The following is a 22,968-nucleotide window of genomic DNA, read 5'->3' as shown; positions in this document are numbered from 1 at the left end:
TCGAAGGATCGAGTCATCAATCAAAACTTTCAGATCGGATATTTGCCTGACAGTACATTTAGCTCCTTAATTAAAGCTCCGAACAGATGGCGCGTTCCAACCGCCATAGATTTCAATTAAATCGTGTCACCGCACAATATTGCGTTTTATTATTCATCCATCAGGTTGCTGCTGACGAATTGTTCACGAATCTAATTTCGTCTTTCAGATTAATTAGTTTTATATCTATTTGAAGTGGTTTTCATTTGCGTTGCGGTTTTGAAGGACGGTGGAGGATTGCAAAACTTCTGCAGTTATGCTATCCTCATTTATTTACCCATTCGAAAATTACCGATTCAATAATAAATTTCAATGAATCTTATATATTGAATTTATAGATGGAAAAAGGCTGGGACGAATAAAAATATTCAATTCAAAGTAGATACGCATTTTCCACGCGTGAATGGTCTGTTTCGAAACAAAGGACAATTGACACAGCTCATATCCTGCTGTCAATACACAATTTAAACCGTATTTATTCCATGATAATTCCTTTCAATATTTCATTAACTGCTTACATTTATATTTTATTTGTTGTCTGTGTTGATTATTCTTTAAACATTTAAGTTTTAAAGTAACGACATCAATTTAGATGAACTTGTTCTTTGAAATTAACAAATATTGTGTACCTATATACCTAATTTGTTTATCCATTATTAAAAATTTACCATAAATAACAGCCGAATATTGTTGAGTTCTAAATTATGAATAAGTAATCTTCTCTGTATAAATATGTGACCTACGTATAACACATGCCAACTTGAATCCAAATTGATTTCTATAATACAAACCACACACCAATACAGCAAATACTCCATGAAAACGCAAACACATTCGCTGTATCTGACTTTTTGCGCCGAATCAACACATTTCACTTACCGGGACTTACATATTTATAGCATCAACGGATAAAATCGACTGTCTATCCGATATTGCCGCGGTTCGCAAGTAAAAAATGTGGCAACGCCGACAGGCTCTCGACGGGTATAAGCCACTAATCGGCTTGTCACCTACAGACAGACATTGACTTTCAAATCACGTAGTTGCAATCTGCATACCCGCACACCGTTAGGGGACCTTTAAAAACGTTTTTACAAGAAAATACTGGAGTCGATTCGAAGCGCGCTCGCTTTTTCAGACACTTTGACATATAATAGAGTTATAGAATTCTTGATTGGTTTATACTGTTTATTAGTGGAAATTTCAAAATCAATTTGTAATTTGTTATATGCAAAAACGAACTTGCAACGAAATTATTAAATACTAGCGGTCCGCCCCGGCTTCGCCCGTGATACATATTTCGCAATAAAAGGTAGCAGTTCGCAATAAAATTTCTCAAGGTCTAAAGATTATCTTTGCCAAATTCCATCAAAATCGGTCCAGTAGTTTATGCGTGAAAACCATACATATACATACATACGTACATACAAACCTTTCCTCTTTATAATATTAGTATAGAATTATATGAAAAATTACAAACTAGCTCTATCTTCTACTTAGAGAAAAATTTTAAATTACGAAACGTTTTTCAGATGTTTCTTTTGTTAAAAAACTAGTAATAAATTAATTCACTCGCATTCCTGGTACGAAAAATAAAAATATTACTGTTTGTTTTAATTTTCTAATTATAGAGTTTATTATTGTGTAGCCGGTGATTTGAAAATGATTCGGTTCCCAGAAATAATCCCATTATACCGTTTATAATTGACACATGATACTTCATTATTTATCAAACGAAAGCCCAGATTTTATACAAATATTCTAAACAGGCTTAATATAGCGAGCAGTAATAAAATGGCAGAATTAATAGACGCTACAGGAAAATATATATAGGCTTAATTTCCAATACACGGGACGCTCATTAATGTTACATACGGAATTATCACGTTAGAATATTACATCGCGATTCGCGATATTAAAGCCTACGTAAATATGACATGATTTAAAATTATGAAGACGTGACAACCCTGCTTAGTGAATTTAATAAAGACTTCACGACGCCAGACTCTCCAAAGATTGATGTAGAACCTTGAAAAAACGAAACTGAACAATATTAAAACATTTAATAACAAGTGTTTTTCGCTTAAACGGATGTTGACGAAGGTTTCGTAGCTCATATTTTAGCGTAAACTGTCAGTCTGATAACTTTGTATATCTTATTCAGTGGCAGATATCACATTTATTTCTTTAGAATTTTGATACCTATAAATGTTGCTTTTGTATTTTTATGTTATAACTCATATACTCATATAAAAAGGTTTCGACTTTCTTGCTTTCGGCGACAACTGTTATTACAAGGGCTCGCAGGTCATCAATGGTAGTCTTCTTTATGATCATTTTATTCATATTCAATATTCATAGTAATATTATACATGTGAAAGTAAGTATTTTATTTCTTACTAGTTTATTATTTAGTTTAAACGTTATTACAAAATAATCTAGTGCAAAGCCTACCCACTTTTGTAAATATGTACATGTAGGCAAAATTAAAAGGCATGTAGGCAAAATTAAAAGAAATTAATACGACTCTACATGTAGGCTTTATAGACTTTTTAGACTCATTTTCTAAAATTGACCACCATATTAAAGAGTTGAGTGGCTAATCAAAGTAACCTAATAGAATACATTATTCTGAAAAGCATCTTGACTTCTTTCTAGGAAATTTCCTTTCTTTTGTTTAACCGTAGTCCATTAAAACAGTTCATACATCACAAACATCTCTTTAACACATGACACAAATTAAGACATCATTCAAATAGTTTTGAAAACGAAGCAGACGTGTTTGTGCGATTTAGGGTGCACTCACACACATCAGTCACCGTCAAGTCACCGATGACTGATCGGTGACGGTTTGTGTACGTATCCACAAACACCAGTCACCGTCATGTTGTCCGTCAGTCACGTCGCCGGTTTGACTGAATCAATGAACACATACATCAGGTTAGTCAGTGATTAGACGTGTGTCACGCTAGAGAACATGTAGCAATTATTGACGGTAGCACGACGCTGACTGAACTGAGACGTGACGGCACCGGGTGAGTGGGGATAAAAGTATGATACATGTATGGAAAGATTATTTGACGTGCCTGACCGGTGACGTCACTGATAGATTTCGTGCCGGCGACTGTCGTGTGGGAACAGAGTCATACTAGAACTATTGATACATATTTTTTTTAAATCCTGTCCGGTGACGTGCCGTGACGGTGACTGATGTGTGTGAGTGCACCCTTAACCGGCCGTTAAGACTGAGTGACAGTGACAAATGACGTCACGGCCACGGCCCGTGTGTTTTGCGTCACTCAGTTATATTCAGGGCTATGACGTCACGCGACGTATCTTGGCTTGTTTATGGTTCGTCTCTGTGTGTGAGTTATGATACGTTTGTCTAGCGTGCGACATCGAAGATTTATGGAGGAAAGATGACCGTAAAAACATCTCTTACCGTGGCCGAGGTAAAGCGTATTATGAATTTTGAAAACGGCCTGCTTTATTAGAACTGGAACTGGAAATGGAACTCGGGAACGAAAAAGCTAATTAATTTACTACACGTACCCATAAACTAATTAGATAATAACTAATATCGTATATTCTTACCTATTATGTTAATTAAAACAAAAAGTCATATTTTACAATTTGATAATTTATTACCTACTCTAGGTAGAGTTCTTAATTTTAATAAATACAAAATAATATACCTATAAGTACAGTTTTATGTCATAAAAGTTTGAAACATATATTTCTAATACACTTTTGATTGTTACAAATATAAGAATCAAACAAATGTTAAAATCAAACAATTTCTCTAATTAGACTCATTCACATCTTGCAAAAAAGAAAAAAGCACACCTCAATCCACGAAGGACATGCTAATGGTAATTAATTGCCATTTACAAAGCGTATTTAAAGCTAAAACCCGCACAAAAAACGAGCAAACAAAATAAAAATCTAAACGGCGCAAGGAAAAGCGGTATAATATTAGATATGTATTTGTTTTCAAACGTTGGAACGTGCACCGAGCAGACTTTAATTGCCCCGGGGTGGTCTCGTTAGTCCGTCTGTTGGTCTGATTGACACGTATTCAGCTATTGATATGCAACAGGGCCGGCTTGTTTGGCTTTTTGATGCTATTACTGAATGTTTTGCGAACGAACCTTAATACGCTGACGTATATAATAGCATCTAGAGGTGTTTGAATATTTAGGGTAAATGTGAACTGCTTATGATGATGGCAGGTTTTTGAATTGGTTGTAACTTGAATTACTTATTTAATAATTAACTTCATAGTTTTCTTCAGGCTAAAATAGATGGGAGTGCCGAAATTCTGACTTCACATTAAATAGGACTCTCCGTTAAGTAAGTAGTAATATTAATATAGCTATTCCACATTAATATACAACTAGATACAGAAATAAATTACATCTACGCTTTTTTAATTTTTTCCAATAATACGTTTGCAATACAATGAATAGACAAACAAAACGATGAAACTGAAATAATTTCTTTATACAACTCTGGTTAGCGACGGCGAATAATTATTGAAAAAAAATCTATCCATTCTCGGATGTAATAGGACTTAGATGTTTTCCTCTTCCTTTCTTTCACATGCCGGATATTTTACGCATTGCTAATGCACATTTCAATTCTCCATTTCCTATGTTCTAACAGAAAGCCGAGTTGATAATTCAGCTGACTCATTAAACACTAGTGACTAGTGGATAGCATTAATAACATTTTGTCCTCATTATCCGAAGTCATAATAAACTCTGCTTGACAAAATGTATGGCTCTCGAGAGCATATATTTCATTAACGTGTCAAAGTTTTAATGATGATAAATCGTGTGTTCAAATACGTATTTAGAATCTTATTCGTTGTTTAATGGGAACTTGAGCCTTCAAGAGATAATTACTGCAACCATTAATAACACTTGTCGACGAATAAGACATGATATTAATTTGATGTCACCTCGACTCAAACGTGAGTCTGTGGAGAAATGCCGGCCTGAACGTATCAGAAAATTAATAAGAGGAGTAATCATTTTATTCATCATAAATAAGCTTCTTAGCATGAAATCTCTTTTTGAACTATTATTTGTGATAACCTAAATAGTTGAAAGTTTTAAATTAACTAACATGCACATCTTCTGTTTGTATTAATGGGCTGTAATTATCCCAATAACGTGATGAAATTAGATGAAAGCATTCATAATACCAGCTATGGAATTAATTGTTATATTACATTTTTTCATCATACTGCTTTAACATCCAATGCATAGTGATAGAACGAAAGGTACCAAATTGTGAATTTTCCTCTACAATAATTATGCCTATGATTAAATTTCACCACATTCGCGACACAGTTTACACTTCTGTTATATCAAAATTTCTAGCTAATTTGAGCTAAGAATGTTTTCCCGGTTCCATTACCTACTCCAACACGTCATTGGGATAATTACGGCTCATTGAAACAAACAAAAGACGTGCACTTCCTACCCTATGTGTGAAAAGGTAATTGGGTAACTTGAAATTGCGACTCTTGGACATAATGGGTAGTAATGGTCCTGCGAAATATTGCTCATGTACGTAATGATCGTTTAAATATAGGAATTACCTGTGATGAACGTTTACCAGTTTTTTCATTGAACAAGCTCAATTGATAACTGCTTCAAAGATGAATGTTTAAGATGAATTTAGAGGGAAATGGAGAAAGAGTTTTACACAGCTGCAGTGGACTATCGAATCAAACATATTACATGGATGTTCATTAGACAATATGTAGATAATAAAAATGATAAATAAATATTTATGAAAAGTATATTTGCTATTATTTTTAATATAAGATACGTTTTTCATAAATTCTTACAAACAGAATGCCTTTTCTATTGATACGTTTTAAGTTATACACGTACACCTGTAAGGTTAGTAAGTACACATTTATGTTATGGAATATGCGAATTCTTGCTAATAAATTATTAATTAATTAATAAATCTGTTATTTAATGTATTTTGGTAAACATTTAGGTTAATATTAGATCCGTTAATTTCAACTCTCGGTACTACTCGTATAACATTGCGTAGCCGTCTACGAATTGTCGTAGCTATGTATTTACTACGATTATGATTATTCCAAATTACGTATATATATAATATATACTAAAATTAATGATTCTATGTTTAGATTTAGACTGCATGTGTAGGTTGATTATAGTTAAATTACTATAATAATAATAATAATAATTCATTTATTGATAAGACATCATAGGTCCACTTGTTAGTAATTTCTTAATACTACTACTACTATCAATTATCTATCTATCATTGCAGCCGTACAATAAAAGAAAAAATGGAGACCATTATTATACGTTAGTATTCCACCTAATCATTGAGAGACACAATCCATTTGGCTATAATAAAATAATAAACACGGGCTTATTACGCAAAACTAGATGCATTGCGAGCCTTTGTCAACTCGAACAGCTAGTCATACGGCTCCGGCTGTATAAAACCGACGCCTTTCAAGCCCAAGCCACTCATACCTACACTGCATACAATACAAAACTTGCCTGTTTTCCCATTTCACACTCGTCAAAGAATTTCTTTTTAAAATACCTTTGTAAGATTTCAACCTTTTCATAAATAGTTTTTTTCTAAGTACGTTTCAATTTAAAACGTGCGTATGTTTTGTTACATGTATGAGCAGGTATTTAATTCAAAAACGTCATCTTTGTATTCTTTGTACATATATTCTCGTGTACTCACTCACGGGATCTTAAACATATTGCAAAGATTTATTTCTTAGAATATGAATGCTTTATTTTATAACTTTAGTTAAGGATTAGCAGACGGTTTTGTGTGCTAATCATAGCCAGTCTAATAAACATAAATACTAAACATGCGTGACTTCTTATGTTAACAATATCCCTCAAATGATAAGTATATATAGCAAAAAGAAGTGTCCTTTATAATACAAGTATAAACATTAATTCGGGGCTGAAGGTGTAATAATAATTAATATAGAAAATATCATAAAAATAAGATTCTCGTTTTCGCAAACACCCACTCATTCACGGACACAAGTGAATAGAAAAATAAATAAAAACTCAGTTATTTGATAAAATTCATAAATTACCTAATCAATTAATTATCTGTTTTAATAATATGAATTTGAGATTTTTTTCTAAATCACCTTTTTATACTTTTATTTAGAACTTTCCTTAATAATTATAATTAAAATCTGAGTGGGCCACAGCAAAGCGTAGGTAGTTTTAGCTTATAATTTTTTAAAGATAATAAAATTCAATCTTGCTGCTCCTACATTTTCTATTTAGGTTAAGGTTCACTGCTGGATATAAATATCTTAATTTATATGAAAAGGTATAAATATATTCGACAAGAATTTGTCGTTTATTTCCAATTTTACATGAAGAGTTGTAGATCCAGATTGGTAATATAAAATTTTTTCTTCAGTTTTGTTATGGAAAAAACATGTTATATTTTTACAAAATATGTTAAAAGGTCGGCAGTTCTGACTGAGCTCTTAGAAATACGAGTAGGTACATGATGAATACAATACACACAAATTAATCGATATTGAAATTGTAATGTTTGAGATGGTAAAACCATTAATATTATCTATTTATTCGAAGGCCATTCCAACGCTGCCAATATTCAACAACGAATTTACTTCTCTTGCTCTTTCTCTGTAATAATATGGTCCTGCTTATTAAGTAATGTTATCATATTGTATCAAAAACATTAGGATGTTTGCGATCCAATATGTTTAAATATCTTTCCATTGTTTAAAATACACTTATAGTTATGGTTATATTCGTATTGACGCTGATCCACCCTAACTAAACCGATTACCGTGACTAGTGATTAGAAGAGGAGATTAGTCGAATGTACATTGATCAATAAGGACCGCAAATTAAACTATAGGCCAGTCTTGTCAGATCCAGCAATTTGTGGTCATCTTGCCGACTGAATTACACTCAACATCTGATGATATAGTCAACTTCTGTGGTGTGAAACGTCATAAATTGCTAAATGGAACTTACCTATATGAAATATCAAAAATACTAGTGGGCCGCCCCGGCTTCGCCCGTGGTACCTACATGTTTAAACTATCCTATCTCTCAAGTTGGATCGAACTGCACATGGTGTGCGAATTTTATTATAATCGGTTAAGTGGTTTTGTTCAAACATTGTGACACGAGATTTATATATATTAAGATAATTAAGTTTATATTAAATTATATACCTAAATGTATAAATACTTCATAGAAATTATTATGCTGCCGTAAGTATTTTGCGCTAACAAGCTGATGGCAAAATAAGAGTTGTAACTTTTCACAAAAATGTATAATATCGACTACTTATACATAAAATGGACATATTATTATAGGTTCCGACGTTGTATAACTGAATCTTAGAATAATCAATAAAGTCATTTTTAAAGGACATAGAACAGAAAGTCGTAGTGATAAGTGATTAAAAGCAACTCCATGCTAAGCCCAAAATAGACGAAAAAATAAGCAATAAATAATGGTGAATTCGGGTCGAAAAATCGTATAACTCTTTGTTACACGGATCAATCCCAAATAGTCGCCACTGAAAAAAGCAGTTCCATGCTTTTCATCAAAATGGCAAAGCGAGTATCGGACGAAGTGACCGGAAAATTCGATAGCACTTCGGGCGATGCAGCGAGCCTCATAAGCGGCAGCGGGTCCACGGGCGGAGCGGGCGAGCCGTTAAGTCTATTTGTAATACCCGTCCGCTCAAAGCATCCGATAAAACATTTTCACTCCAAAATTGTACAAAATTGAAAGCCTTTTCAGTACACTAAAACACCACTATTCGGGCAGCGAAGTGTTTAAAATCGTTCGTTTACAACTTCGCAAAAATGATTGTCGCAGATTTCATTTGGGCGCTCGATGGATTTTTTATTTGCTTTCTGAAATATGTGTTACAAATATTTTCAGACACATTTTATGTATGGCGTTGAAATCAAACGTTGACATTATTTTTATAACACAATATCATAAAATAAAAATAAAATCCCGTTTGTTTTTGGTACGTGTCATTCTAGTTATTTTTCAAGTATGTACCTATATTTTATTCTTATCTAGATTGTAATTTATCTCCCAACCACATTTCATCAAAACTTGTTGAGCTTTTTATGGAAGCTTCAAGTGATTGAAATTTGAACATGTCCGTTTCTGAAATTAATAGTGAGTACCTTTTCATGTACTTTTTAATCAGGTATTTGTTTGTAAATTGTTTTTGTTTTACTAACAATAAAAAGATAAAAGTTTAAATTATGAAATAAATCAATAGTTTAATAACACGAAATTTCTCAATTTAGTATAAGCTTTGACGAAGCTTACAGGGTACCAACACCGACTTCAAGAATCTAGAGTGCTATAAAGTGCCTAGTAAGTCTTACATAGATTTAATTAAGAACAGTGAGTTTTATGTGCCACGAGAAACGGTTAACGTGGTACCTTATACTGCAATTTCAATGTTCCATCTTAATTAAACTGCCAGTTATCAAATTACTAATAAAGAGAAATACAATTTTAAATATTTATTTCCAGTAGGCATATTGCATAAGTAGGCTATTGAAAATTTGGGGTATTTTGATAAAGGCGAATATCTTTTCAGAGAAACGCAATATGCCATAAAAATTTACCTCGGGTGAATTATAATACCATTCATATTTTTTAATAAGTAACTGAAGTATTAACTTTACAGGAAGGATCCTTTAATCTTCTGTATGACGCAGTAGTAATACATGACAACAACACTATACATTTTAATAGTTGACTCACCACAGCGTACATAATATACTATAGAAAGCTCCTCGCAATCCACTCGCATTCTAATGCATAGAAACCTATAGTGAATCCAACAATAGAAATACAAAGCATGTCCCAAACTATCCTTGACGCGCCCAAGCGTACCTACCTCCACTAATTACCGCGTACCATCGCATTTTTCATACAGATCACGGACCCACTGAGTTCCCTATCGATTGGAACCTTCTGGCGAGAATTGCCCCGGCTCCAAGAAATTAGAGGAATGCAGCCGTGAAACGGTTTTTCTCGTTCCTACAGCGTGCACCGTTTTTACATAAACGTGACGGTATTTGTGAAAGAACGGTTTGATTTATTAATGTCTGAAACGGGTTTTTAATTTACGATTATAAAGGGTTCAAAGGATGTTCTTAATTCACTTTGAACTGCATTATGAAGAATTTGTTCAAATGAATAACAATTCAACAATTTAAATGTGAGACCCACAAACAATGTAAAAGAAAAGATAATCTTTAAAAGGAATATAAATCATGAGCTTACATTTCAGTATACTAATTCCTATTTGTTGTCAGAAACCTACACCGCAATAATATCAAGAAACGTTCTTTGTCGTATAATTTTGCGTCGTCCTTATGTCCTTAGTCGCACTGGCTACAAAAAAGAGTAAAAGTCGCGCGAACTACGTGCTAATATAACCGCGTTCACTTGTCCCCGTTTGTGCCTCCACTTGTTTTCTTTTTGCACTTGAATAGCTCTGAGTGCGTATGAACGGGCGAAGTGGCGTCGGGTGTAAATTGAAACACTTGCAAATTTACCCCATACATTATTCATGTACCAAACACCCTCAACACCCTGACAGTTTTAGTTGACGCACGAATTCCAATTCGGGACCAGCACCGCTTGAATAGTGCTGAAGAACTTTGCCTCATGACGCCGTCACTTACAGAATAATCGAAGAGTTACAAATCACAACGCCGCCTATGTTCCCGTCGCATTAAGTGGGTCGGCAATAACACATTTCACATATAGGAACCCCGCTAAGACGGCTATGCAATAAGGAGGTACTGAAACCCACAAGCTGAATTATTCTGACCCTAATAAATTTGCGGAGTCAAACGAGCATTGTTAGACAAATGGGTTTCAAGACGTATAGTGTTAAGACATATTATAAAGCGTGCGTTTTGACAGCTAATTTGTTTGAAGATTAATGTTTTGTTATCGTTGCTCCTTGTTGTGTATTTATTAACACTTATTGGTAACTTACGTTTGGCTTACTTAGTGGTAACAGACTTATTTGTACACGCCTAACATAATATAAAATTTCATGAAGAATATAATAACATCAACAATCTATATAAAGTACAGTCTGTAGTACTCTGTAGTCAATATCAAATCCACTCACCAATTTTGCAATAGAAAGAACTACATAACTGAGTTATTTTATGTTATATCTACTAGCGTGTACTTTAAAATATCGTGAAAAATAAAATTTACAGTTTAATTGAGTCAATTACAAAAACAATTGTGATTATTTTATTCGAAATAAATTGCGGAATATACAGAAATAATGTCACAATCTGGCAGAAAAATTTCACGCCAAATTCGCAATATTACAATATAAAATGTTTACCATAAAACCTACACAGGCGAGATGTTAATTTACAAAACACATTTGCCTTGGAGAGTTTAACGTAATTTCTTTCTCGCCGAGGCGTTTCCTCAAATAAATTACAAGTGTAAAATTTTCAACAACAAAAGCGAAACAACAAAAGACTCGCGGCTCGCAACATCCGGACGGCCCTTCCAAACTCAGTCTGATTACGGATTTCCGAATAAGAAAAAGGAAAAAAGCCAAAACGTTTTCACATAAAGTGTACCTAACCGTCTATTGTGATAACATTGCAAAATATGAATATGAACTCCAGGAAATTACGCATAAATTTAAAAAGGTTACTTTTCACTGTCTATATTTTGTATGGAACATTTTCTGGTAAGGAGTACGTTTATGTGATAGTCGACATACTCGAACAGATCCGGTTGTGGGGTGTAATGTTTTACATAAAGATGGAAACGAGGGTCTTTGTATGGTTTAATTTCAATTGTATCACCGCTGGGAGTCGGGGCGGGAGGGGGCGGGGTGGAAGTGGCGGGCGATTTCGGTAACGTGAACGGTCCACGTCCATCATCCAGCGTTGGCCTCACTTTCCGCCACAGAAATGGCTGTTTATGTTGCGGCCCGTGATGGGTTGCGATGTGCCTCGTATCTCGTTGCTTAGGAAGCGGCACCGTTAATTCATACATTTCAGGCAACGATAAATACCAGTAATCAGCTCCGTCTCCAATTATAGGGAATAATCTCTTATTACAAAATTTCGGTCGGAATTTTCTTACAAATTCGTTGTACTTACGCTTAAGCCTCCTCATGTATTCAGTATAATGAATGGATTTAAGCAGCTTTTCAAAATCAGACAATTCTGTCGTAGCTGGCTCAGAATATACACCGGCGCATACTGCTGTTCGAAGTAAATGATGCAGTTTAAAAACAACAAATGCGAGCCACTTCCTAGCTTCTTCTTCTAGAATTTGTAGATCGTCAGCTCGACTCCTTATACCAAATTCAGCAGCTTCGGCTGCTCGTCTCTCACCACGTTCTTTAACTAAAGCCAACCATTTTCTATACGATCGATAACAAAACTTGGTTCTTCTTGAGTAATGCCCTCGCCATAATGCCTGTTAGGAAGGTAAACATCATATTATATTATTAAAATTAGTACTTTTCTTAACAGCCCTGATGCTTACAATATATTTAATGGTATATTGTGCACGCAAAAGTTTCGCAAGTTTCGCGATTAAAAAAATCCTACTAAAATTCGGTTCGTTATCCTATTACTGAGATAACGATGAGTAGTCGTACAATCCTACATATGTTTATTTCATGAGTACGTAACAAAATAACACAATTTACCTGAATTTTAGTAGCTGCACGAGCATAGTGTCTTCCGTGTTTGTTTCGCACGGCACGTCTCAATGCGGCGCGATACGCCTTTCGTGCTCTATGTATTCTAAAAGCACATTGAATCGTAGTTGCGTTATGTGATAACCAAGCCACGTGCTTTCTTATAAGATATCCTCTCGTCATACGCTGTAGCAGCAATACAGCAAGAAACCGCTGGTGGCGCCTGGCCTCAGCAAGGTCGGCACGTTCTTGTAGTTCAGCGTAAAACTCATGAGGAGTTGGCAAAAAACGATATACAGACGCCATAATTTGTAATAAACGGAATATTCAGACTTGCTTACAAATCAGCAATGTTCAACAAGACATCAAAGATAATTGTCAAAACTTGACGTAAACTTTTATCGTTTACAACCCGTGAAGATTCAATTAGTTTGCATAGGGCTCACCTTATTATCAAGATGATACTTCAGACGGTTTTAAGTGCGCGGTAATAAGTCCGGGTATATTTTATTTGCCCCTAAACGAGACGGCTGGCTTGCCCATTTCGTTATATCCCCCGAAGCAATGATATGAGTTGTATTTGGAGAGTTCTCGCGTTTGAACCCTCGCTCAGGTGGGCTCGCGTGAGACGTCATGAATAATTCAACGATCAAAATGGCAAGGTGTATGCCTGTTTATTTATTTTTCGCCTTAAATTTACTGGTAATATCCGCATATATTTGGTTACAGCAAAAGTAAATTGCAAAGCCGAAATTCGAATGTATTTTTAGAACTCGTTTGTTTTGGTTTTTATATATAGCTATGCCAGTCAGTCAGTGAATAGTAGGGAGCTTTGTGTATGATAGTCATTCAAAATCCTTAACCAGTCAATAACCTTATTGACCGGTAAAATTAGTCATAATCCTTATTGACTGATTTTATCTGACAAAATCAGTCAATATAGATTGAAATTTGATTTTCACTACATACGACTGTATAAGTTAACGGTTGTAGAATGTATATGGTTAAGATGTTACAAGTGTTCCAATTAAGAAAACGAATTGGAATAAAGAACGGTTTTAGATAGCTTTGCGTAAGCGGATAAAGTATGGCAGTAAGCCGGCAAACGGTATTTTCCTGTAGTAAATTTTCTTCGCATTCTGTATCGTTGTCGGTTACGCATCTGTTATTTTTGTAACAAGGTTTTAGTCAAATTTGATTTATATTTATTTATAGAGTAAACTAAATGCAAATGTTTTGCTAAATAAAACTTCTTTACATATTTTGAAAAAAGGGATCTTGTTGAAAACCAGCGCCAGGCATAATATGCCTGGCACATGCTGAACTTGGTCCTTTTTGGCGATACGGGGGCACTTTCATATTACATTGATTTATTTTTTGTTTTATTTTATTATTGTTTTCCATTTCTTTTTTGTATGTTTTTGTTTTGCTTTTATTAATGTTTTGTGATGATTGTGTCTTACTGATTGCCGAATAAACGTATTTTCTTTCTTTCTTCTTTCTTTCTTTCTTCTATTTCATAACATTCCTAATATTCCTTAGAAGGCTTATATTTTTATATCTGCTTAATCTGTAAAGTAAATTATAACGGTAAATAACTCATTATATACACGCAATGCAATACAAATGTAATTACAATTTGTCACAGAAAATTACAGGAATGTAATTCTACAAACCAGTGGTAGTAATCAATGCTTTCCCTTTGTTAATTTACGGAATTCAATCGCTGATTACACTGAATTACCGACAGCTCGTAATTTGTAGGAACATGTCATTAATATACATGTATGAGACAAAGATAAAATAACTGGAGCGAGAGATTTCATTAAGTCTTTATAATATACCTTCTTACGTATACAGGATTACATATTGTACGAAATCAGTGTTCTGTTAAGCATCCTTATGCTTTTCTTTTTGTTTTTCAAAATAATTTATTATAGGTATTCACATGATATTTAAAAATAGGAACCAATACTTGTAATAAGATGTGATGATGATACTGTTACTATAAATAACCAATAGCTATTCATCATAAAAACATAAACAGTTATTTTGAACCCCTAAAAGTGCTTATAACATTTATGTAATTGGAATCTATGCAAATTCATTGATTAATCTCAAATTATAACGTCGAAAAATAAAAATGTTTCAACCGTTTGTTTGATAAAATAACTCGTCTACAAAAGCAATGGCTATTAACGTTTAATGAAACGAAGAATGAAACTTTAAAAGATTGCCGTTGTTTCATAATCGTCTGACACACTTTGGTTACTAACTTCATAGCTCCATCGTAATAGCGACTATGTGAGCAATTTACCTCCTAATAAAATAAAACTTAGCTAATATCTAGAAATTTCTACGTGGTGCGAAGTGCTAAAACACTTTACTAATTACGCTCACATGCCCCTAAAGATGGTGCAATGCAGTGTTTGAAGTAATTTCTACTAATATCCTTAAGTTTAAGCCAAGCAAAGTCGAAGCTTCGAGAAGTTTGGAATAACGGAGATTGTAGGAACTTCAATAATATTTAACACTTAAAACTGTACGCGATTTCAGCTTAGTGCTTAGCTCGAAAATCTATGTTCTACTATAATTCTACTATTTAACTGATAGTTATTATACATATTATATAATATGTATAATAACTATGCTTATGCATAGTTTATAGTCTCGTTGTTATAATATCGATTTATTATAATAATTAATCGATCTGCTTTGTACAAATAAGCATACAATGCACATAACAATATTTAACTTTAAACTAATGGCTTAAAATTCATTCAATTCATATAAATATCCAAAGTAAAAGACATGAACAGATATAAATTGATTTAATGAGTCGATGCTATTTAAGTTAATTTTACGAGTAAAGTGTAAACGCTGTGTTTAAACGATCCTACCAAAGGACTACATCTCATTCAAAAGTTTTGACAATATTATTTCGTTAGTGGACAATATAGAATCGCTGGACTATGGAAACTGTAGAATAAAATTAAAACTGAGTACTTTCCTGGAAACTTTCTGTAACAGACTAATTTTAGAATAATATAGTTGAAATATATTTTCAATTTTCGACGTTCAAAGCGAGTTTAATGAATTTAGTTGTTGTTACTTTTAGACGTCGTTTTAGTATAATATATTGATAATTACTTTTAAATATCTTTTCAATGAAACGACACTTCTATCGTTTCATTTATTAAACATTATTGCAAGTACAAATTACATCATCGTTATTTTTGTAAGTAATTTTTATTTGAAATTTCTCTACAAGATTTTCTCATATGAGCGGTGAATTAAGCGAAAACATCGAACCAATACTATATATTGCAATAGTTAATGTTACATAAAACATTCCATAAACCGACTCGTCAGCTCAACATGATTGCTTTTATAAGGCTGGTTGCAGAGCTTGACCGACCATCAGTGCGTACGTCAGTCGCGCTTGTCATATGTATAGAAATTCATAAAACCCTTCATAGCTAGACCGACCATACGCACGCGTATTGTCATGCGCATTAGTGTCATAGTCATACAATTGTTGATGCGTATCGTCAGGACCGACGGTACGCACTGACGGTCGGTCAAGCTCTGCAACCAGCCTAAATATTCTTTACAAATCCAACATAAAAACTCAAACGAAGCTGTATTTCTATCTCATTTAAAATATTGATTTGATCTTTGAATGTTATAATAACTTGGCTTTAATTTTAGGTTTCACAGCGTATATTTGTAAAACATTTTACTTTAGAATGTTTTAAGTAGGTCAGGTATAAGCGAGTTGGAATTCATTTGTAAACTGCTATCAGGTCAAGAGATTCTTGAAGCCGATTATACCACAATTACGGACGCGTAAATAATTACAAATCGTTATATTTATAATAATTATTGTACAATATTTCTGAAATAAATAATTTCTGGAAATTTCCTTTGAAACCTCTTAATTGCTATAATTACGTAACGTAGCGCTATATAATAATCGTAGCAGTCTACGTTATTCGTAGAGCCACTACTAACAATAACATACACTATAAATTAATAACAATTTTATTTAGATTGAGTAATAATCTTCATCTAGAAATTATACTATTTTCTATAATACAGAACGACGAGATAATATTTTAATAAAAAGTAATGTCGCGTAAATGTAACGTTATACTGTAAGTATTTTGATAATTTGTTTATAATGGAAATATTACGTTATATAAATCTTGGTTTTGCTCTAGTAAACAAAAAAGCACTTTAAACATCACCTTGTAATCGCCTATAACAAGGTCAAAAAACAATATAAATGATTATACCACCTCCCTCCGATGCGGCAGAGCACCTCCTTATCGAGATTTCCCTATCCCATACCAAATTGCTCCTCGGTGTCCTTTACAGCCCCTCCTGTCACGTTGACTATTTTTCCTCCTTCGATCAGCTTTTAGAGAAATATGTACCATCGTACAATCATATTGTTCTTATGGGCGACTTCAATACATGCTTGCTCAAGGATGATGTTCGTTCCAAAAGACTACTCTCTACTGTTGATTCGTTCAATCTACATGTTCTTCCACTCAACCCTACTCATTTCTTCCCAAACTGTTCTCCATCACTTTTAGACCTTATCCTTGTCTCTAATACTGATCTTGTGGGCAAGTACGGGCAGTTACCAGCCGAGGCTTTCTCTTACCATGACCTGCTTTTCCTTTCCTACAAGTTGCGATCCCCTAAACTAAAACCCCAAATCCTCATGCAGAGAAGTTTTGGTGATATGGACTTGAATCGACTGGCGAATGACGCTGAAAGGCTGGACTGGGGGCAGGTGTATGGTGCAAGTGACGTCAACGATATGGTCACTGTTTTTAATTCGTTATTAACGCAATTATATGATATTCATGCTCCTATTAAACCTGTAAGAATTAAACAACTACCGGCACCATGGTTGACTAATGAAATCAAGTCAGTTATTAACTCAAAAAACAGGGCGAAATCCAAATTGAAATCGAACAACTCACCGGCTAACAGGGAGAAATACAATATGATACGGAATCACTGCAATACTTTGTGTAGAGATGCTCAGCGACGCCACGTTTCCAATTCGGTCGAGAACGGCGACCCAGCTAAGATTTGGAAATTTCTTAAGTCCTTAGGAGTTGGCAAACAGCAGCAACTATCTCTCCCTCCTAACACTAACATTGATTTAATGAACAACCACTTTACACATAATTCTCTTGTATTTAATCCAGAACTTAAGTCACGCACATTGAGTAATCTTTCATCTTGTCCAACTCCTCAATATCAACCGTTCACTTTCAAACAATTCACCGTATGTGGTGTTAAGAAGAGCATATCATCGATTTCATCCAAAGCCGTCGGTAGTGATAGCATCGGTCGTAGTATGATCCTTCCTATCCTAGATATCCTTGCTCCCGTCATCACTTACATATTCAACTCCTCTATCAGTAACGGAATATTTCCTAATGCCTGGAAAGACGCCCATGTCGTTCCATTGCCTAAGAAGCCAAATCCTTCTTCCTTCTCCGACTACCGTCCCATCTCCATCCTTCCTTTCCTATCCAAAGTTCTTGAACGGTTAGTTCATGAACAGTTAAGTTCTTTCCTTAATAAAAACAATATTCTAAATACCTTCCAATCCGGCTTCCGTCCTGGACATAGTACGACTACTGCTCTCACCAAGATCACCGATGATATAAGGGCAGGATTAGATGATAAGCAGCTCACCATCCTCACATTACTTGACTTCAGTAATGCCTTCAATACTGTTGATTTTGACATTCTAATGGGACTGTTACGCTCAATTAACATATCTCCATCGGTGATTGTATGGTTCGAAAGTTACTTGTTGGGACGCCAGCAAAGGATCAAAATTGACAACACTTTTTCTACATGGTCTGATATCACTGCTGGTGTTCCACAAGGTGGCGTCCTCTCTCCTCTTCTCTTCTCTATATTCATAAACTCTATCTCACTTTCCCTCACTTCCTTCTCACACATGTATGCAGATGATCTCCAAATCTACACGATGTCTACGTTTGAAAATTTACCGTCTGCCATAGCTACTACAAATAACGACCTTTCCTTGATTATGAATTGGAGTAAAGCACATGGCTTAGTTGTTAATCCTTCTAAGACTAAAACGATTCTCATTGGCAGCACTTCTTTCATATCAAGGATAGGATGGTCTAGTTTACCCCCTATTACTGTAGACGGTAACATCATACCATTCAGTGATAGCATCAAAAGCTTAGGCGTCACCATTGATCGGACGTTATCTTGGCAACCACAAATCAATGAGTTAAATAAAAAAATCTTTGCCTCATCTCATTCACTGATGAGAATTCGTAACTTCTTGCCCATTTCCACCAGAACTTCTCTTGCACAGTCCCTTCTCCTTCCCATCCTGGATTATGCCGATGCCTGTTATCCCGACCTGACCGAAATCCAGTTGGACAAACTTGAGCGACTCCAAAATGTTTGCATACGCTTCATATTTGGCTTGCGCAAGTATGACCACGTCTCTCAATACAGGAAAAAGCTCAAGTGGTTACCAATACGTCAGCGTCGGAACTCCCACCTTCTCCAACTCCTATACCGTGTCCTGTTCCATCCTAATACTCCCAGTTACCTTAAGGAAAAATTCCAATTTCGTGAGAGTACGGATTTCAACCTTCGATGCTCTGAAAATGTACTTTTAAAAATTCCACCTCACAAGACCAAATTTTATCATAATTCGTTCCATGTTCAAGCCATACTCCTGTGGAATGCACTTCCGATAACCATACGTCGCGCTAAATCTCTGCACATATTTAAAAAACTAATTTTTAACCATTTCTTCAACGAGCTGTAATATTTTTAATATTTTTATTTATACATAGTTATGTATTATGTATCATGTATGTATGTATGTAAGTATATATGTATGTATGTGTATTTATAGCATGTATTTATAGTATTGGTATCTATTTTAATATATATATATATATATATATATATATATATATATATATATATATATATATATATGTATATGTATGTACATATTTTTTATTATTATTATCATGATTTTTTTTTTTTCTCTTTTAAATCAAACACCACCCATCTAATTCTAATTCGTATGACAAATCCTATCCAAAGGTTGCCTGGAAGAGATCGCTTATAGCGATAAGGCCGCCTATTTAACATGTTAATATGATTTTCTTTTTTTGTTCTTTTATTTTTGTGTATATTCTTTTTTTTTTTGTGTGTGTTAAATAAAGAATTTAAATAAAATAATAATTATAGTATCAATTATTAACTCTCAAATACCTGAAATTCATTATAATATAATCGGTAAAAATTACCTTCATACTTGACACTCAATTTACTTAGCATCGTAAAGGCATTGAATTGAATTTGCCAGCGAAGTTTATGAGGTGCCGCTCTTAACCAACGGATGCCAAGACATAAAAACGCCATAATTTTGTATGCAACAGATATAACACAAGTTTATAGCTCGGACTGAGATGAGATGTTTCTTATGAAAGTGCAGAAGTGTAGTGCTCTCATATTTCGCCATAAACTTTATATGGTAAGATATAAGCAGTATGGAAACAAAGTAAGCTTGCAGCTGATATTTCCTCACAATTATCTCAAATCGTAATAACTAAGGCCAAAGCCGATGAAAATTTGTTTTATAATATCATTTTTAAAATATCACAAAATGGTGGAAAATGGTAAAGTTTTTGGTTTTACGTCGATATAACGATGATATTCTTTGCAAGCATTATAACGCATCTATACGCATTCAATAGATAATTTAAAGGAACGAATTAAGCTTTGCATTAAAATTAATTAAAGGTTACATTCATTAAAAATCAGAACGACGAACCGATAGACTATAGAGAGTAGTATAGTCAATCATTTTGTACATTGCTCAAGTCAGCGTTCGGAATTTTTATTGGTGAAAATGTCACCGGCTCTTCCACTCTTGACATAATAACCGAGTTAGAAAAATGGAAACTTTGCCAATATTCCCCAAGTAGAAGTTTCCGATGCGCTGGAATTCGGTAATACTTTATATACGTAACCTGTTTGAGAAAGTTTGTGAAAACTTGGACGAAATATGAAATTTAATGTATCAAAGTTTACATAGTTACGGCACGGCGTTTAATCATCGTGTCATTCACATTGTTGTTGGAGCTATTTATTTATAAGCATACTTTTAGCACTGAAATTATGCTTAGAATTTCTTAAGTCTATCATTGGAGAACTGCTTGAGCGATATTGGTTGGATAAATTACTACCAAAAGGATGTCTTATTGGACTTATGTAATACGTTGATTTCGTAATGGATAAGACTAAAAGTAGCGCCTATCATTATAAACGTTATATTTTTATTTTATATAAACGTTTATAATATTACGTTCAATGATAATTATATAAGTCAGCTAGCCAAAAATAACTGTTATTTTGAAGATGAATCGCAAAATTGTATTTCCTTTTATTTTTAAAATTATATCTTTGTTTCAAATACCTTCGCTAGGACACTAATCGCAAGAAAGGTACTTATAATTTAAAAACGTTTCGACTCGATACTCAGAAATAATATTGTAATCCAAACTAATTGCGAATTTAATCTAACATCTTTATGAAAGCTGAAAGAGAAAATCCAGTTGTTTTGATCTCTTAATAACTCGAGAAAATAGCTTCTGAATTTATCTGATGAAAGTAAATATTTGGAATCAAAGGAATTTCGTGCCTCATTTAATTGATGGAGCACTTTGGAAATGTATTCGAACGTACTTGACCGTGGGCTTGAGAACATGGTGTATGATTCGTTTTATCATATCGAAGTTAATTGTTGTTCTTTTGGAATATATTTGATTTTTCTTATTTGTTAAATTTTATTGTTTAATAATATGTAATTCTAAAACGTATTTAACGTATATTTAAAAACGTATTTTGAATGTTATACAAACTTTCCTGTTAGAAAGAGTCGAATATAAATTTTATATGTACCTATTCATAATATTATTGACTAAGATAAGATAAATAAACGCACGCCTCTCAACGCCAAAAAAATCTTCAGCTAAATCGAAAATTCGTACAGATTTCATACCTAAATACACACAAAATAAAAAGCTTGAATAATATCCAAATTCTAACACTAAATTCTAACAAATCAGGCAGAAATGTAGGTACAAATTTTCCGTTGACAGTTATTTCATGATACAAATTGGAAATATATCAAATTTTCATGGCGCGTTTGAGTAAATTATTCCATTAAAATATTTTCACGACAGTGCACCGAGCGTTCTATACACGGTTGTTATTTTAATTTACTTAACACGAAAACATGGAACTATTCGCACGTTCAGTAAAACAAAACGTTTATTTTGCCTCACGCTCGACTTTGAAGCATCTCTCGATTCGAAACTGAAAAATATTTGCGATATTCCTCGAAAGAATTTCCATTTTGATTCGAATGTATGCGAATTGCGAAACTACGGAATACTTACGGAGATCATTGAATGTAATTGAACACGTTGTAAGAGTTATGTGGGAAAAGATTATTGCATTTTGCACGTTTATTTTTTATAAAACGATAGTGCAAAGTCACTTTTGTTCTATAAATAAGAAATATAAAAAATGGAGTCTGGAAGTAGATATTATACACTTATGTTTACAAAAATTAAATGTTATTTTTATAATAATGACGTGATTAATCTCATATTTATATCAAAATCTTGAGAAAATTCCCAGAAACTTTCTGCACTTACTCCAAGTGTAGAAATACTCGGAACACTGTACCAGCTAAACTGAAGGTTCTTTAAGGCTCTTAATGATTTAACAAAGTTGACTTAACAGATAATTATAGTTTAAAACATCAAGTGGTATCTGTGTTCTAGATCTTATTATTAATAATAGTTCTATTGTTTGTTAGTATAAGAAATAAATTAACTTAAATCTTCATCTCCGTGAAAAATTGAAAGCTATAAAACTCTTGACTGGTTTCAGAGCCAATCAATAACTAAATTGTCAATTGTTTCACAAGTGGTTCGTATAAAAAGCATACCGTGGTTCACTTCGAATACAACATCAAATACCCTATTATAAGGTTACCGCATCATACGCTACATTGCTTAAAAAACGCTGTTTAGTTAAGGGAGGGTGCATGAA

The 22,968-nt window shown here is 33.7% G+C and overlaps 3 protein-coding genes across 3 annotated transcripts in view; 1 reads left to right on the top strand and 2 right to left on the bottom strand.

Moving 5' to 3' along the window:
• LOC149907015 (uncharacterized) overlaps window positions 1–22,968 on the top strand; it is a 251,513-nt gene that overhangs the window by 88,150 nt on the left and 140,395 nt on the right. The window lies entirely within an intron of this gene.
• The window catches only part of Sema2a (Semaphorin 2a), a 248,737-nt gene that overhangs the window by 173,721 nt on the left and 52,048 nt on the right, over window positions 1–22,968 (bottom strand). The window lies entirely within an intron of this gene.
• On the bottom strand, window positions 11,802–13,113 carry LOC149907026 (uncharacterized). The gene is made up of 2 exons (XM_090103712.1): window positions 12,817–13,113; window positions 11,802–12,581 (listed from the first exon to the last, which is right to left on the bottom strand). The coding sequence occupies exons 1-2, from the start codon at window positions 13,111–13,113 to the stop codon at window positions 11,802–11,804; spliced, it is 1,077 nt and encodes a 358-aa protein (XP_089959838.1).

Source organism: Colias eurytheme, chromosome 7, assembly GCF_061535395.1.
Source record: "Colias eurytheme isolate Ceu_HAF_F1 chromosome 7, ilColEury1 Martin Lab GWU primary, whole genome shotgun sequence".
NCBI classification, from domain to species: domain Eukaryota; kingdom Metazoa; phylum Arthropoda; class Insecta; order Lepidoptera; family Pieridae; genus Colias; species Colias eurytheme.
This window is presented reverse-complemented; position numbering and strand designations above follow the sequence as displayed.